Source organism: Olea europaea, chromosome 3 (assembly GCF_002742605.1).
Source record: "Olea europaea var. sylvestris chromosome 3, O_europaea_v1, whole genome shotgun sequence".
NCBI classification, from domain to species: domain Eukaryota; kingdom Viridiplantae; phylum Streptophyta; class Magnoliopsida; order Lamiales; family Oleaceae; genus Olea; species Olea europaea.
The window spans coordinates 3,525,786-3,543,295 of NC_036239.1; the positions used below are offsets into that span (position 1 = coordinate 3,525,786).

Sequence of the window (17,510 nt, forward strand, 5' to 3'; positions counted from 1 at the left end):
CTAATTTGATTGGAATCGAGCCAAAGAAAAGTGGTTTTTCATTTCATGACAACTTCGGGTTTGTTCATTTTTGGAGAATTGCTGGTATAAATCAATCGGAATAGAGCTAATGAAAAGTTGTTTTTCATTTCATGATAACTGGGGGTTTGTTCCTTTTTTACAAATTGCTAGTCTAATTCGATTGGAATCGAGCCAATGAAAAGTGGTTTTCATTTCATGATAACTTCAAGTTTGTTCATTTTTGGCGAACTGCTAGTCTAATTCGTTTGGAATCGAGCCAATGAAAAGGGATTTTTCATTTTGTGATAACTTCGGGTTTGTTCGTATTTGGCGAATTGCTAGTCCAATTTGATTGGAATAGAGCCAATGAAAAGTGCCTTATGATTTCATGAAAACTTCGAGTTTATTCATTTTTAGTGAATTGCTAGTCGAATTCGATTGGATTCGAGGCAAAGAAAAGTGGTTTTTCATTTCATGATAACTTCGGGTTTGTTCATTTTTGGCGAATTACTAGTGTAAATCGATTGAAATCGAGCCAATGAAAAGTGGCTTTTGATTTCACGATAACTTTGGATTTGTTCATTTTTGGCGAGTTGCTAGTCTAAATCGATAGGAATCGAGCCAATGAAAAGTGGCTTCTGATTTCATGATAACTTCGGGTTTGTTCGTTTTTGGCAAACTGCTAGTCTAATTCGATTGGAATCAAGCCAATGAAGAGTGGTTTTTCATTTCATGATAACCTCGGGTTTGTTCATTTTTGGCGAATCGCTAGTCCAATTCGATTGGAATCGAGCCAATGAAAAGTTGGTTTTGATTTCATGATAACTTTGAATTTGTTCGTTTTTGGCAAATTACTAGTCTAATTCGATTGGAATCGAGCCAAAGAACAGTGGTTTTTCATTTCATGATAATTTCGGGTTGGTTCATTTTTAGCAAATTGCAAGTCCAATTCGATCGAAATCGAGCCAATGAAAATTGGCTTTTGATTTCATGATAACTTCGGGTTTGTTCAGTTTTGGCGAATTGCCAGTCTAATTCGATTGGAATCGAGCCAATGAAAAGTGGCTTCTGATTCCATGATAACTTCGGGTTTGTTCAGTTTTGGCGAATTGCCAGTCTAATTCGATTGGAATCAAGCCAATGAAGAGTGGTTTTTCATTTCATGATAATTTCGGGTTGGTTCATTTTTAGCAAATTGCAAGTCCAATTCGATCGAAATCGAGCCAATGAAAATTGGCTTTTGATTTCATGATAACTTTGGGTTTGTCGTTTTTGGCGAATTGCTTGTCTAAATTGTTTGGAATTGAGCCATTGAAAAGTGGCTTCTGATTCCATGATAACTTCGGGTTTGTTCAGTTTTGGCGAATTGCTAGTCTAATTCGATTGGAATCGAGTCAAAGAAAAGTGGTTTTCATTTCATGATAACTTCGGGTTTGTTCATTTTTGGAGAATTGCTGGTATAAATCAAATGGAATAGAGCTAATGAAAAGTTGATTTTGATTTCATGATAACTGCGGGTTTGTTCCTTTTCTACGAATTGCTAGTCTAATTCGATTGGAATCGAGCCAATGAAAAGTGGTTTTTCATTTCGTGATAACTTCGTGTTTGTTCTTTTTAGGTGAATTGCAAGTCCAATTCGATTGGAATCGAGCCAATGAAAAGTGGCTTTTGATTTCATTGTAACTTTAGGTTTATTTGTGTTTTGCGAATTGCTAGTCTAATTCGATTGGAATCGAGCCAAAGAACAGTGGTTATTCATTTCATGATAACTTCCGGTTTGTTCATTTTTGGCGAATTGCTAGTCCAAATCGATTGGAATCAAGCTAATGAAAAGTTGTTTTTGATTTCTTGATAACTTTGGGTTTGTTCGTTTTTAGCTAATTGCTAGTCTAATTCGATTGGAATCAAGCCAAAGAACACTGGTTTTTCATTTCATGATAACTTCGGGTTCGTTCATTTTTTACGAATAGCTGGTCTAATTCGATTGGAATTGAGCTAAAGAAAGGTGGTTTTTCATTTCATGATAACTTCGGGTTTGTTCCTTTTTGGCAAATTGCTAGTCTAATCAATTGGAATCAAGCCAAAGAAAAGTGATTTTTCATTTCATGATAACTTCGGGTTCGTTCATTTTTTACGAATTGCTAGTCTAATTTGATTGGAGTCGAGCTAACGAAAGGTGGTTTTTCATTTCATGATAACTTCAGGTTTGTTCGTTTTTGGCAAATTGCTAGTCGAATCAATTGGAATCGAGACAATGAAACGTGGCTTTTGGTTTCATGATATTTTTAGGTTCGTTCGTTTTGGCGAATTGGTAGTCTAATTCGATTGGAACCGAGCCAATGAAAAGTAGCTTTTGATTTCCTGATATCTTCGGGTTTTTTCATTTTGACGAATTGGAAGTCTAATTTGATTCGAATCCAGCTAATGAAAAGTGGTTTTTGATTTCATGATAACTTCGGGTTTGTTCGTTTTTGGCGAATTGCTAGTCCTATTCGATTGGAATCGAGCTAATGAAAAGTGGTTTTTGATTTCATGATAACTTCGGGTTTGTTCGATTTTGGCGAATTGCTTGTCTAAGTCGATTGGAATCTTGCCAAAGAAAAGTTGTTTTTCATTTCATGAAAACTTCAGGTTTGTTCGTTATTGGTGAATTGCTAGTCTAAATCGATTGGAATCGAGCCAATGAAATGTGGTTTTTCATTTGATGATAACTTCAGGTTTGATCGTTTTTGCCGAATTTCTAGTCTAAATCGATTGGAATCGAGGAAGTGAAAAGTGGCTTTTGATTACATGATAACTTCGGGTTTGTTCATTTTTAGCGAATTGCTATCTAATTCGATTGGAATCAAGCCAAAGAAAAGTGGTTTTTGATTTCATGATAACTTCGGGTTTGTTCATTTTTGGCGAACTGCTAATCTAAAATCGATTGGAATCGAGCCAAAGAAAAGCAGTTTTTCATTTCATGATAACTTCGGGTTTGTTCATTTTTGGCGAATTGCTCGTCTAATTCGATTGGAATCGAGCGAATGAAAAGTGGTCTTTGATTTCACGATAACTTCGGGTTGGTTCATTTTTAGTAAATTGCTAGTCCAATTCGATTGGAATCGAGCCAATGAAAAGTGGCTTTAGATTTCATGATAACTTCGGGTTTGTTCATTTTTGGCGAATTGCTAGTCTAAATCGATTGGAATCGAGCCAATGAAAAGTGTCTTTTGATTTATTAATTGCTTCGGTTATGTTTAATTTTGGCGAATTTCTAGTCCAATTCGATTGGAATCGAGCCAATGAAAAGTGGCTTTTTATTTCATGATAACTTCGGGTTTGTTCGTCTTTGGCGAATTGCTAGTCTAATTCGATTGGAATTGAGCCAAAGAAAAGTGGTTTTTCATTTCATGATAACTTCGGGTTTGTTCGTTTTTAGCGAATTGCTAGTCTAAATCGTTTGGAATCGAGCCAATGAAAATTATCTTTTGAGTTCATGATATCTTCGGGTTTGTTCGTTTTTAGCGAATTGCTAGTCTAAATCGTTTGGAATCGAGCCAATGAAAATTATCTTTTGAGTTCATGATATCTTCGGGTTTGTTCGTTTTTAGCGAATTGCTAGTCTAAATCGTTTGGAATCGAGCCAATGAAAATTATCTTTTGAGTTCATGATATCTTCGGGTTTGTTCGTTTTTAGCGAATTGCTAGTCTAAATCGTTTGGAATCGAGCCAATGAAAATTATCTTTTGAGTTCATGATATCTTCGGGTTTGTTCGTTTTTAGCGAATTGCTAGTCTAAATCGTTTGGAATCGAGCCAATGAAAATTATCTTTTGAGTTCATGATATCTTCGGGTTTGTTCGTTTTTAGCGAATTGCTAGTCTAAATCGTTTGGAATCGAGCCAATGAAAATTATCTTTTGAGTTCATGATATCTTCGGGTTTGTTCGTTTTTAGCGAATTGCTAGTCTAAATCGTTTGGAATCGAGCCAATGAAAATTATCTTTTGAGTTCATGATATCTTCGGGTTTGTTCGTTTTTAGCGAATTGCTAGTCTAAATCGTTTGGAATCGAGCCAATGAAAATTATCTTTTGAGTTCATGATATCTTCGGGTTTGTTCGTTTTTAGCGAATTGCTAGTCTAAATCGTTTGGAATCGAGCCAATGAAAATTATCTTTTGAGTTCATGATATCTTCGGGTTTGTTCGTTTTTAGCGAATTGCTAGTCTAAATCGTTTGGAATCGAGCCAATGAAAATTATCTTTTGAGTTCATGATATCTTCGGGTTTGTTCGTTTTTAGCGAATTGCTAGTCTAAATCGTTTGGAATCGAGCCAATGAAAATTATCTTTTGAGTTCATGATATCTTCGGGTTTGTTCGTTTTTAGCGAATTGCTAGTCTAAATCGTTTGGAATCGAGCCAATGAAAATTATCTTTTGAGTTCATGATATCTTCGGGTTTGTTCGTTTTGCCGAATTGGAAGTCTAATTCGATTCGAATCCAGCTAATGAAAAGTGGTTTTTGATTTCATGATAACTTCGGATTTGTTCGTTTTTGGCAAATTGCTAGTCTAATTTGATTGTAATTGAGCCAATGAAAAGTGGTTTTTGATTTCATGATAACTTCAGGTTTGTCCATTTTTTCACGAATTGTTGGTCTAATTCGATTAGAATCGAGCTAATGAAAAGTGATTTTTGATTTCATGATAACTTCGGGTTTGTTCATTTTTGGCGAATTGCTAGTCTAATTCAATTGGTCTCGAGCCATGAAAAAGTGGTTTTTCATTTCATAATAACTTCAGGTTTGTTCATTTTTGGCAAATTGCAAGTCTAATTCAATTGGAATCGAGCTAATGAAAAGTGGCTTTTCATCTCGTGATAACTTCGGGTTTGTTCATTTTTGGCGAATTGCTAGTGCAATTCGATTGGATCGAGCCAATGAAAAGTGGCTTTTGATTTCATGATAACTTCGTGTTTGTTCGTTTTAGGCGAATTACTAGTCCAATTCGATTGGAATCGAGCCAATGAAAAGTGGCTTTTGATTTCATTGTAACTTTAGGTTTGTTTGTGTTTTGCGAATTGCTAGTCTAATTCGATTGGAATCGAGCCAAAGAAAAGTGGTTTTTGATTTCATGATAACTTCGAGTTTGTTCATTTTTGGCGAATTGCTAGTGTAAATTGGTTGGAATAGAGCCAATTAAAAGTGGCTTTTGATTTCATGATAACTTTGGGTTTGTTCCTTTATGGCGAATTTCTAGCTTAATTTCATTGGAATCGAGCCAAAGAAAAGTGATTTTTCATTTCATGATAACTTCGGGTTTGGTCATTTTTGGTGAATTGCTATTGTAAATTGATTGGAATCGAGCCAATTTAAAGTGGCTTTTGATTTCATGATATCTTTGGGTTTGATCCTTTTTGGCGACTTGCTAGTCTGGTTCGATTGGAATCGAGCCAAAGAAAAGGGGTTTTTCATTTCATGATAACTTCGGGTTTGTTTATTTTTGGCGAATTACTAGTCTAATTCAATTGGAATCGAGCCAAGAAAAAGTGGTTTTTCATTTCATGATAACTTCGAGTTTGTTCGTTTTTGGTAAACTGTTAGTCTAACTCGATTGGAATTGAGCCAATGAAAAGGGGTTTTTCATTTCGTGATAACTTTGGGTTTGTTCATTTTTGGCAAATTGCTAGTCCAATTCGATTGGAATCGAGCCAATGAAAACTAGCTGTTGATTTCATGATAACTTCGGGTTTGTTCATTTTCGGCAAATTACTAGTCTGATTCGATTGGAATCGAGCAAAAGAAAAGTGGTTTTTCATTTCATGATAACTTCGTGTTTGTTCGTTTTTGGTGAATTGCTAGTGTAAATCGATTGGAATCGAGCCAATTAAAAGTGGCTTTTTGTTTCATGATATCTTCAGGTTTGTTCCTTTTTGGCGAATTATTAGTCTGATTCGATTGGAATCGAGCCAATGAAAAGTTGCTTTTGACTTCATGATAACTTTGAATTTGTTCATTTTTGGTGAATTGCTAGTCTAATTCGATTGGAATCGAGCCAAAGAACAGTGATTTTTCATTTCATAATAACTTCGGGTTTGTTCATTTTTCGCGAATTGCTTGTCTAAATCGACTGGATTCGAGCTAATGAAAAATTGATTTTGATTTCATGATAACTTTAGGTTTGTTTGTTTTTGGCAAATTGCTTGTCTAAATTGACTGGAATCGAGCTAATGAAAAATTGATTTTGATTTCATGATAACTTCGGGTTTGTTCGTTTTTGGCGAATTGCTAGCCTAATTTGATTGGAATCGAGGCAATGAAAAGTGGTATTTCATTTCATGATAACCATGGCTTTGTTCGTTTTTGGCGAATTGCTAGTCCAATTCGATTGGAATCGAGCCAATGAAAAGTTGCTTTTGATTTCATGATAACCTTGAATTTGTTCATTTTTGGTGAATTGCTAGTCTAATTCGATTGGAATCGAGCCAAAGAACAGTGGTTTTTCATTTCATGATAACTTCGGGTTTGTTCATTTTTGGCAAATTACTTGTCCAAATCGACTAGAATCGAGCTAATGAAAATTTGATTTTGAATTCATGATAACTTCGGGTTTGTTCTTTTTTGGCGAATTGCTTGTCTAAATCGACTGGAATCGAGTTAATGAAAAATTGATTTTGATTTCATCATAACTTCGGGTTTGTTCGTTTTTGGTGAATTGCTAGTCTAATTTGATTGGAATCAAGCCAATGAAAAGTGGTTTTTTATTTCACGATAACTTCGAGTTTGTTCGTTTTTGGCGAATTGCTAGCCCATTTCGATTGGAATTGAGCCAAAGAACGGTGGTTTTTCATTTCATGATAACTTTGGTTTTGTTCATTTTTGGTGAATTGCTAGTCCAAATCGATTGGAATCAAGCTAATGAAAAGTGATTTTGATATCATGATAACTCCGGGTTTTTCGTTATTGGCGAATTGCTAGTCTAATTCGATTGGAATCCAGCCACTGAAAAGTGGTTTTTCATTTCATGATAACTTTGGGTTTGTTCGGTTTTGGCTAATTGCTAGTCCAATTCGATTGGAATCGAGCCAATGAAAAGTGGCTTTTGATTTCATGATAACTTTGAATTTGTTCATTTTTGGCGAATTGCTAATCTAATTCAATTGGAATCGAGCCAAAGAACAGTGATTTTTCTTGCATGATACTTCGGGTTTGTCATTTTTGGCAAATTGCTTGTCTAAATCGATTGGAATTGAGCTAATGAAAAGTTGATTTTGATTTCATGATAACTTCGGGTTTGTTCATTTTTGACGAATTTCTAGTCTAATTCGATTGGAATCGAGCCAACGAAAAGTGGTTTTACATTTCATGATAACTTTGGGTTTGTTCATTTTTGGCGAATTGCTAGTCCAATTCGATTGGAATGGAGCCAATGAAAAGTGGATTTTGATTTCATGATAACTTTGGGTTTGTTCGTTTTTGGCGAATTGCTAGTCTAATTCAATTGGAATCGAGCCAATAAAAAGTGGTTTTTCATTTCATGATGACATCGGGTTTGTTCATTTTTGACAAACTGCTAGTCTAATTCGATTGGAATCAAGCCAATGAAAAGTGGTTTTTCATTTCATGATAACTTCGGGTTTATTCATTTTTGTTGAATTGCTAGTGCAATTCGATTGAAATCGAGCCAATGAAAAGTGGCTTTTGGTTTCATGATAACTTTGAATTTGTTCATTTTTGGCGAATTGCTAGTCGAATTCGATTGGAATCGAGCCAAAGAACAGTGGTTTTTCATTTCATGATAACTACGGGTTTGTTCAGTTTTACCGAATTGCTTGTCTAAATCGATTGGAATCGAGCTAATGAAAAGTTGATTTTGATTTCATGATAATCTCGGGTTTGTTCGTTTTTGGCAAATTGCTAGTCTAATTCGATTGGAATCGAGCCAATGAAAAGTGGTTTTTTATTTCATGATAACTTTGGGTTTGTTCGTTTTTGGCGAATTGCTAGTCCATTTTGATTGGAATTTAGCCAAAGAACAGTGGTTTTTCATTTCATGATAGCTTCGGGTTTGTTCATTTTTGGTGAATTGCTAGTCTAAATCGATTGGATTCGAGCTAATGAAAAGTGATTTTAATTTCATTATAACTCCGGGTTTGTTCGTTATTGGCAAATTGCTAGTCTAATTCGATTGGAATTAAGCCAATGAAAAGTGGTTTTTCATTCCATCATAACTTCGGGTTTGTTCGTTTTTGGTGAATTGCTAGTCTAATTCGATTGGAATCGAGCCAAAGAATAGTGGTTTTTCATTTCATGATAACTTCGGGTATGTTCATTTTTGGCGAATTGCTTGTCTAAATCGATTGGAATCGAGCTAATGAAAATTTGATTTTGATTTCATGATAACTTTGGGTTTGTTCGTTTTTTACGAATTTCTAGTCTAATTCGATTGGAATCGAGCCAACGAAAAGTGGTTTTACATTTCATGATAACTTTGGGGTTTTTTCGTTTGTGGCGAATTGTTAGTCCAATTTGATTGGAATTGAGCCTATGAAAAGTGGATTTTGATTTCATGATGACTTTGGGTTTGTTCGTTTTTGGCGAATTTCTAGTCTAATTCAATTGGAATCGAGCCAATAAAAAGTGGTTTCTCATTTCATGATAACTTCGGGTTTGTTCGTTTTTAGCAAACTGCTTGTCTAATTCTATTGGAATCGAGCAATGAAAAGGGGTTTTTCATTTCATGATAACTTCGGGTTTGTTCATTTTTGTCAAATTGCTATTCCAATTTGATTGGACCGAGCCAATGGAAAGTGGCTTTTGATTTCATGATAACTTCGGGTTTGTTTGCTTTTGGCGAATTGCTAGTCTAATTCGATTGGAATCGAGCCAAAGAAAAGTGGTTTTTCATTTCATGATAACTTCGGGTTTGTTTGCTTTTGGCGAATTGCTAGTCTAATTCGATTGGAATCGAGCCAAAGAAAAGTGGTTTTTCATTTCATGATAACTTCGGGTTTGTTCTTTTTTGGCGAATTGCTAGTGTAAATCGATTGGAATCGAGCCAATGAAAATTGGCTTTTGATTTCAGGATAACTTTAGGTTTGTTCATTTTTGGCGAATAGCTAGTCTAATTCGATTGGAATCGAGCCAATGAAAAGTAATTTTTAATTTCACGATAACTTCGAATTTGTTCGTTTTTGGTGAATTGCTATTGTAAATTGATTGGAATCGAGCCAATTTAGAGTGGCTTTTGATTTCATGATATCTTCGGGTTTGTTCCTTTTTGGCGACTTGCTAGTCTGATTCGATTGGAATCAAGCCAAAGAAAAGTGGTTTTTCATTTCATGATAACTTCGGGTTTGTTCATTTTTGGCGAATAGCTAGTCTAATTCGATTGGAATCGAGCCAATTTAGAGTGGCTTTTGATTTCATGATAGCTTTGAATTTGTTCATTTTTGGCGAATAGCTAGTCTAATTCGATTGGAATCGAGCCAATTTAGAGTGGCTTTTGATTTCATGATAGCTTTGAATTTGTTCATTTTTGGCGAATAGCTAGTCTAATTCGATTGGAATCGAGCCAATTTAGAGTGGCTTTTGATTTCATGATAGCTTTGAATTTGTTCATTTTTGGCGAATAGCTAGTCTAATTCGATTGGAATCGAGCCAATTTAGAGTGGCTTTTGATTTCATGATAGCTTTGAATTTGTTCATTTTTGGCGAATAGCTAGTCTAATTCGATTGGAATCGAGCCAATTTAGAGTGGCTTTTGATTTCATGATAGCTTTGAATTTGTTCATTTTTGGCGAATAGCTAGTCTAATTCGATTGGAATCGAGCCAATTTAGAGTGGCTTTTGATTTCATGATAGCTTTGAATTTGTTCATTTTTGGCGAATAGCTAGTCTAATTCGATTGGAATCGAGCCAATTTAGAGTGGCTTTTGATTTCATGATATCTTCGGGTGTGTTCCTTTTTGGCGACTTGCTAGTCTGATTCGATTGGAATCAAGCCAAAGAAAAGTGGTTTTTCATTTCATGATAACTTCGGGTTTGTTCGTCTTTGGCGAATTGCTAGTCCAATTCGATTGGAATCGAGCCAATGAAAAGTTGCTTTTGATTTCATGATAGCTTTGAATTTGTTCATTTTTGGCGAATAGCTAGTCTAATTCGATTGGAATTGAGCCAAAGAAAAGTGGTTTTTCATTTCATGATAACATCGGCTTTGTTCCTTTTTTACGAATTGCTAGTCTAATTCGATTGGAATAGAGCTAAAGAAAGGTGATTTTTCATTTCATGATAACTTCGGGTTTGTTCGTTTTTGGCAAATTGCTAGCCTAATCGATTGGAATCGAGACAGTGAAAAGTGGCTTTTGATTTCATGATATTTTCAGATTCGTTCATTTTAGCGAATTGGTAAACTAATTCAATTGGAATCGAGCCAATGAAAGTGGCTTTTGATTTCATGATATCTTCGGGTTTGTTCGTTTTGGCAAATTGGAAGTCTAGTTCGATTGGAATCGAGCCAATGAAAAGTGGTTTTTCATTTTTGATTATAACTTCGGGTTTGTTTGTTTTTGGCGAATTGCTCGTCTAAATCGATTGGAATCGAGCCAATGAAAAGTGGATTTTGATTTTCATGATAACTTCGGGTTTGTTCGTTTTTGGCGAATTACTAGTCTAATTCAATTGGAATCGAGCTAAGAAAATATAGTTTTACATTTCATGATAACTTCGGCTTTGTTCGTTTTTGGCAAACTGCTAGTCTAATTCGATTGGAATCGAGCAAATGAAAAGTGTTTTTCATTTTGTGATAACTTCGGGTTTGTTCGTTTTCGGCGAATTGCTAGTCCAATTCGATTGGAATTGAGCCAATGAAAAGTGGCATTTGATTTCACGATAACTTCGGGTTTGTTCATTTTCGGCGAATTGCCAATCTAATTCGATTGGAATCGAGCCAACGAAAAGTGGTTTTTCATTTCATGATAACTTCGGGCTTGTTCATTTTTGGTGAATTGCTATTGTAAATCGATTGGAATCGAGCCAATTAAAAGTAGCTTTTGATTCGGGTTTGATCCTTTTTGGCGAATTGCTAGTCTGATTCGATTGGAATCGAGCCAAGGAAGCAAACTAGCTCAAAAAATAGACACATCGATCATTACCTGCAGAACAATAGAATTGATCACATCTGCATATCGTACTGCCAAGTTTAGCGATATACACCTAGTAGGAGCAATTGCGAAGCACCTGATCCTTTTTCTATCAATGTTTCCCAACTTTTCCCTATTCTTCAATGACAACATTGTTAACAATGTTACTACTCCTGCACCAAGTGAATGGCCCGCAAATGTCAACGTATAATCTGGATTCCTTTCAAGAAGCTCCCTAATAATCTCGCATTCTTCTTCAAAAACATATTGAGCTGCCTTCAGCAATCCATTGTGAACATAACCACCATCAAATTTTGTCTGCCCTAGTTTGTTATCAAGTAAGAGTAAAAAATCACTTTCTTTCGCCAAATCAAGTCCCCTAATTGCTACAACTACATCTCTATTCTCATGATCAAGATAGATCATGTAAGGAGATACTCTCCCTTGAGTATCTCCATGATCTTTTTTCGATATCATCCAATCTGGTTCAATTCCATACCCTCCCGGGGGAGCCCACAAAGGGTTTCTAACATCATCTTCATACACCGATAGAATATATCTACAAATCCGGGGTACGGTTATGAATTCACTAGCAGTTGCAAGGCCCCAATTCTCACTTTCGCTGCCAGCAGCGTACAGAAATTTCTTCCACAACCATCGAACACAAGCTAAACAGGACACACATTCAACAACTGGAATACAGCAGGCAACTGACATTTGTGCCTACCATTTAATCATACTAAACAGAATAACCACACAAATTTTCCACAACAAAAATAAAAGTAAAATATTGATTCTTAAATGGGCATTGCTTGTTCAGCAAATCGAATCAATTATATGCAAAAGGGCAGAAATCCAAAGCTAAATACATGGATGAGAAAATAAATTGGGCTTTTTCGAAGTTATATCAAGAGAATTAAAACAACAGTGCGGCTAAAAGACTGTAATAAAGAAGGCAGAAAAATCAAATTTCGATAATAAATTCGGTAAAATATACAAAATTACCCACAATAAAAGAACTATTCACTTGTGAATTGTAGAAGATACAGCTCAACAGTAGCTGATTGTCTTTAACAAATATTCAAGATTAAGTGACAAGAAAAGGAAAGATTTCAGTACATAAACTTAGAAAGAGAAAAATATTCAAGAAGGGACAGAATGTTGAGAAACGGAAGACAAAAATAAAATGTAAGGAGTAGGGGAAATGGTGGAAAGACCTAGAATAGCTGCAACTGCAAGTCAAAGTCATTTGTCTTTTCCGTCCATTTATTGAGAATCTATTGTGTTATGCCCAGATTCCATTAATTCATTCGCATGACAGCGTTTTCCTTGGTTTTCTTCTTGTGGACACGGTAAAAATTTAATAATATTCTTTTTTCTAATTTTATTTTGAGAAATGTCATTTTACACCCCAAAATGTACATCATGGTTAACACTTAATTGTAAAAAAAATAATTGGAGGAAAAATTGTTTTCTTTCAAAATTGTCAAACTTGATGTACACGTTTACATGATTGATTTCCTTTTTATTATCCTAATAATCACCGAACTTATAATTGTGTTTTTTCATTACTCACTGAAATTTAAAATGTGGATAATTAGCACAAAATATCCCTACCTTTCGATGTTTTTGTGGAAAACATCCCTACCTTTCATTTTTTGACGGATTACACCCTTACCTTTACATTTTTTTGCGCAAAACGTCCTTCTGTCAACTCTCCGTTAAAATGTTCCGTTAAATCAAAAAGGTAATTAGCACAAAAGGTCCCTACCTTTCAAAGTTATTGTGCAAAACGTCCTTACCTTTTAATTTTTAACATAATTAGCAGAAAAGGTCCCTACCTTTCAATATTATTGTGCAAAACGTCCCTACCTTTCATTTTTAGCATTTTTACCCCTACATTTCACTTTTCATTGCGCAAAAGGTCATTTTCATCCTTTTTTCAATAAAATGACGATTTTACCCTCATATTAAAATAAAATAAAAAAAAAAGAAAAAAATAATTAATTAATTGCAATCATAGTTCTAAATCTTTCAAAACATTACAGATAAATCATAAATTCTCAACCACCACCATTTTCACAACCTATCAAGCTGCCAACTATAAATCCACATAATACCACCTTTCGGCCACCATGCCCACCGGACTCCACCACCGTAAATGTGGTTGTTTCGGACAGATTGGTGACCAATACTATGGAGGAGGATATTGGGGAGAGTGAGGCGACATTGGTGGTGGTGGAGTCCGATAGGTGTTGTGGTCGAAAAGTGGTGCTAAATGGATCTATAGGTGGTGGCTTGGTAGGGTTGTGAAAGTGGCGGTAGTGGAGAATTTAGGATTTATCTGTAATGTTTTGAAAAATTTAGAACTATGATTGCAATTAATTAATTATTTTTTTCTTTTCTTTTTGTTTTATTTCAATCGGAGGGTAAAATCGTCATTTTATTGAAAAAAATGGATGAAAAGGACCTTTTGCGCAATGAAAGGTGAAATGTAGGGGTAAAAATGCTAAAAATGAAAGGTAGGGACGTTTTGCACAATAATATTGAAAGGTAGGGACCTTTTCTGCTAATTATGCTAAAAAATAAAAGGTAGGGACATTTTGTACTATAACTTTGAAAGGTAGGGACCTTTTGTGATAATTACCTTTTTGATTTAACGGAGCATTTTAACGGAGAGTTGACAGAAGGACGTTTTGCACAAAAAAAGGTAAAGGTAAGGGTGTAATCCGTCAAAAAATGAAAGGTAAGGACGTTTTCCACAAAAATATCGAAAGGTAGGGATGTTTTGTGCTAATTACCCTTAAATTTATCTAAACATTGAACGTTACTCACTGACATAACATATGTTTCAAACCTTTAACAAAATTGGTGACGCGACTAACAAAATACACAATAAGGAATGTAACTTTGGCTCGTCGCCTCGGACGGATCGTGGCTCAGTCGAGGGAAAGCCTGAGGCGACCCCGCTCATGGCTCAAAGGCACTGAGCCCCATTCTGGGGCATCAGCTAGAGCGCGGGCCACAGGCCATTTCGCCCAAGCTGACTAGTTAAGTAAAAAAAATGGCACAAAAAAAATAATTATAAACACGTATATTTACAACTTCATAGCTACCTTTTGAAGGCAGCAAATTTGCTGCCAACAGGCAACAAATTTGTTGGCAACATATTTGCCGCTGGTTAAGACAACTTTTTATAGTTGCCCGTTGAAGTAGCAAATTTGCTGTCGTAAGGTTAACAGGTAGCTAAATAGCTGCCTTAAATCAGAAGCTATGAAGAGAAGGAAAAAAGCAGCTCAACTCGGCTCCGCTATGCTCGATAAGCCCAAGTCAAAATATTAGGTCGAGCTTAGGTTTTTTGGCCGAGCCTTCAAGCTCGAAAAAAGCTTGCGCCATTTTACTTTAGTCGAGCCCAAGCCTTAAGTTTCGGCTCCGCTCGTTGACATGCTTATGCACAAGTGATGCTCTGTTATGTCGTTACCAAATCGTCACATAAGAAAGCATCTTTCATTGCTCACTAAAAATTTAAAAATATCTTTGATTGCTTATGAAACTTTGAGGCGGTTGAGTTTTGGTTATTAAACTTATAAAAATGACGTGGCCGTGTTGTTTACTAAAAAATGCGTACTGCAAGGATAGATATTGCATACAAGTAATAAAGTGGACAAACGATTTCGGGTTGATGATCCTACAATGAATGATTACTCAATTACTCTATAGTTAAATTTAATTTTAATAATGGAACACGGAAGAATTTTAAATTTTTCAAATGATAAAAATAGTTTAAAATTAAAAAAAAAAACTAATGAAAATATCGAACAATAAAATTTTTACAACAAAACACGAAATAAATTTGGAAAGCTCTTGCGTCTGTGATTCATTGTTTTTATAAAATTTTAAATGATTTTCATCATTTGCTAAATTATTATATACTGGGCTACTAACTAAGGAAAATGCTCTGATCCTTGGAAGGAAAATGCCAGCAAATCATGTTGAAGGTGGAGATTATGTCGATGTTAATGATGTTGAGTTTGGAGAAGGAAAAATAAAACTTAAAATCCAGTGGACGGGGCTGGTTTGCAAGGGCAGAGTCAAGAAGGGAGTTAAATGTTTCGTTAGTCATTGAATTTATACCTTTATCGCGTTTTATTCATTGAACTTTAAAATACTTTCAAATGGTCGATGCACTTTAATTGCACTCTGTCAAGTACTCACCATATTTCATTAGTCACTGAACTTTTAAAATACTTCAAAGTGGTCACTAAAATTTAACATATTGCACTCTATCGCTCACTCACTATATTTCATTAGTCGTTAAACTTATATATATATCACGCTTTGCTCTCTTAATTTTAAAATGCTTTCGAGTAATCGTTGAATATCATAATGTTTTTCGAATAAAGTTGAATTTTTATGATATTTGACTTAGATCAACAAAATAAAATAAAATAAATATCGATTAGATAATAATACTTTCAATCTAAGACGAGAATATTGATATTGGTCAAGAAAATAGAATTTCTCCAATCATCAAAGCTATGGTCCAGGAGAAAGAAGAATACTCATTTCAAATTGACATAAATTTTAATTTAAATCATGATCTTTCTTTATGTCAAGAAAATAAAGTGGAGAACTTATTTCTTTATTTTGATTGAGATCTTAAGCCCAACTCAAAAAATGAAAAATTATATCTCTAACAAACTGTGAAATTTTCAATCTATAGTCAATATTTTTAATCAAGACTAACAAAATATAACGTTTAAAATTGTCACAATATAACTCAAGATGAAAGAAGTGTGCTATATTCGTTTATGTCATTCTTTAGTTTTCAATTTTTTAGTAGTTGGATTTAGTAAGAAAAGTTCATTGATCACTCGAGAGAATTTTAAAATTCAGTGAGTAACGTGTAATGGAATTATAAGATCAATGACTAATGAAACATGGTGAATGTGTGATGAAATGCAACATATTAAATTTCAGTAACCACTTTGAAATATTTTTAAAGTTCAGTGACTAATGAAACATGGTGAGTCAATGATGAAGTATAAGATGTTAAATTAGAGTATAACACGTTAAGTTGAAATTTTCAAGTGGATGAATAAGAATCTAGAAACCATAAACTTTATACACGAAAGATGGATCGAAATGCTTATTTTTAGATACCGATTGGGGTTCTCTCCTTCAAAATAATTTTGCCTACTATGACTCGGAATATTGTATAAGAAATTCTCCAGAAATTGCAATTTATTATGAATGCTACATGAAGAATAAAGCCAAATAATGAAATGAAAAGACCTTGGATGTAGAAGATCATACCATGAGGAAAATGTATACTCAATTTAAAGTAAGCAAACAGAATTTCATCGTCGATCTCAAACATACATATAAAATACTCCCTCCAAGCCATACATCACTCGAAAAAGCATTTTAAAGTTCAAAAAGCGTAACATAGGTATAAGTTCAATATCTAATGGAATATTTAACTTGGAGTTAAGGATGATGTAATTTTTTTTTTATTTTTTTTGGTACTATTATTATTATTATATTTATATACAGGAAATTACAAAGTGGGCTTAGGCTTGGACATAATTTCAGTTGGGTTAGTTTTAAACTCAACCTGAAATCGAAATTGACTTGGTCAATTTGCGTAAATATCAATGCAAATCGACCCAATCCAACCGTTGAAACCAAATCAAACCAAATCGGTTTGGTATCGTTAGTCGATTTGAACATTTGTTTAAGTTAAAAAAAAATTAAAATTTGCCTACCTATTTGGGTTAAAAAATCTATTTGCCTATATATATAATTTTTGGCTGGTGTAGTATGTATTAATAATATATATAATGTAAATGGTAAATCAGCAGGGTTAGCAATGTTCGATTCAGGGTTAGTTCGGCCAAAGTCATCACCGAACCACCCATTTTTGACCATACCAAAACCGCATGATTGTTTATAACCACAAATATAAATTATGATATTACAAGTCATTTTAATGTTTACTTCACCGTAAGAGCATATTGATTTATTTAACACAACGAAGCAATTGACCCATTCTTCACACCTATAAATACAGCAAGCTTATGAACATAAATTGAGACATTTAAAAACTCAATTAAAGAAAAGATTAGTTTCCTATTAAACTTGTAACTAAATAATTTTCAAGCAATGACAAATCCTACCCTAATACTCTTCACACCTATATTCTTGCAAAATGTCATGAAGAACAATTATATTCTCAACAAATGATGCTCAAAAATAGTAAAACTAAGAAAAATAAGTAAGAAACTCATTAAGTTCTAGAAATATTCACATGTAACATATAACATTAAGTAAGAAAATAAGTATGGCAACAAATAAATAGGTACTAAAATTATCACAATATCATCAATTTA

At 34.3% G+C, this 17,510-nt stretch overlaps 1 protein-coding gene across 2 annotated transcripts in view; it reads right to left on the minus strand.

The window, feature by feature from the left end:
* LOC111382550 (sn1-specific diacylglycerol lipase beta-like) overlaps positions 1-12,426 on the minus strand; it is a 13,652-nt gene extending 1,226 nt beyond the window's left edge. Inside the window, exons 1-2 of one of the 2 annotated variants that reach the window (XM_023006571.1) lie at positions 12,336-12,426; positions 11,131-11,841 (exon numbers count right to left, since the gene is read on the minus strand). In XM_023006571.1, the coding sequence (XP_022862339.1) occupies positions 11,131-11,835 (705 nt within the window). In that variant the 5' untranslated portion in view covers positions 11,836-11,841; positions 12,336-12,426. The other variant, XM_023006577.1, reaches the window with a different exon arrangement.
* Positions 12,427-17,510: the final 5,084 nt, after the last annotated feature.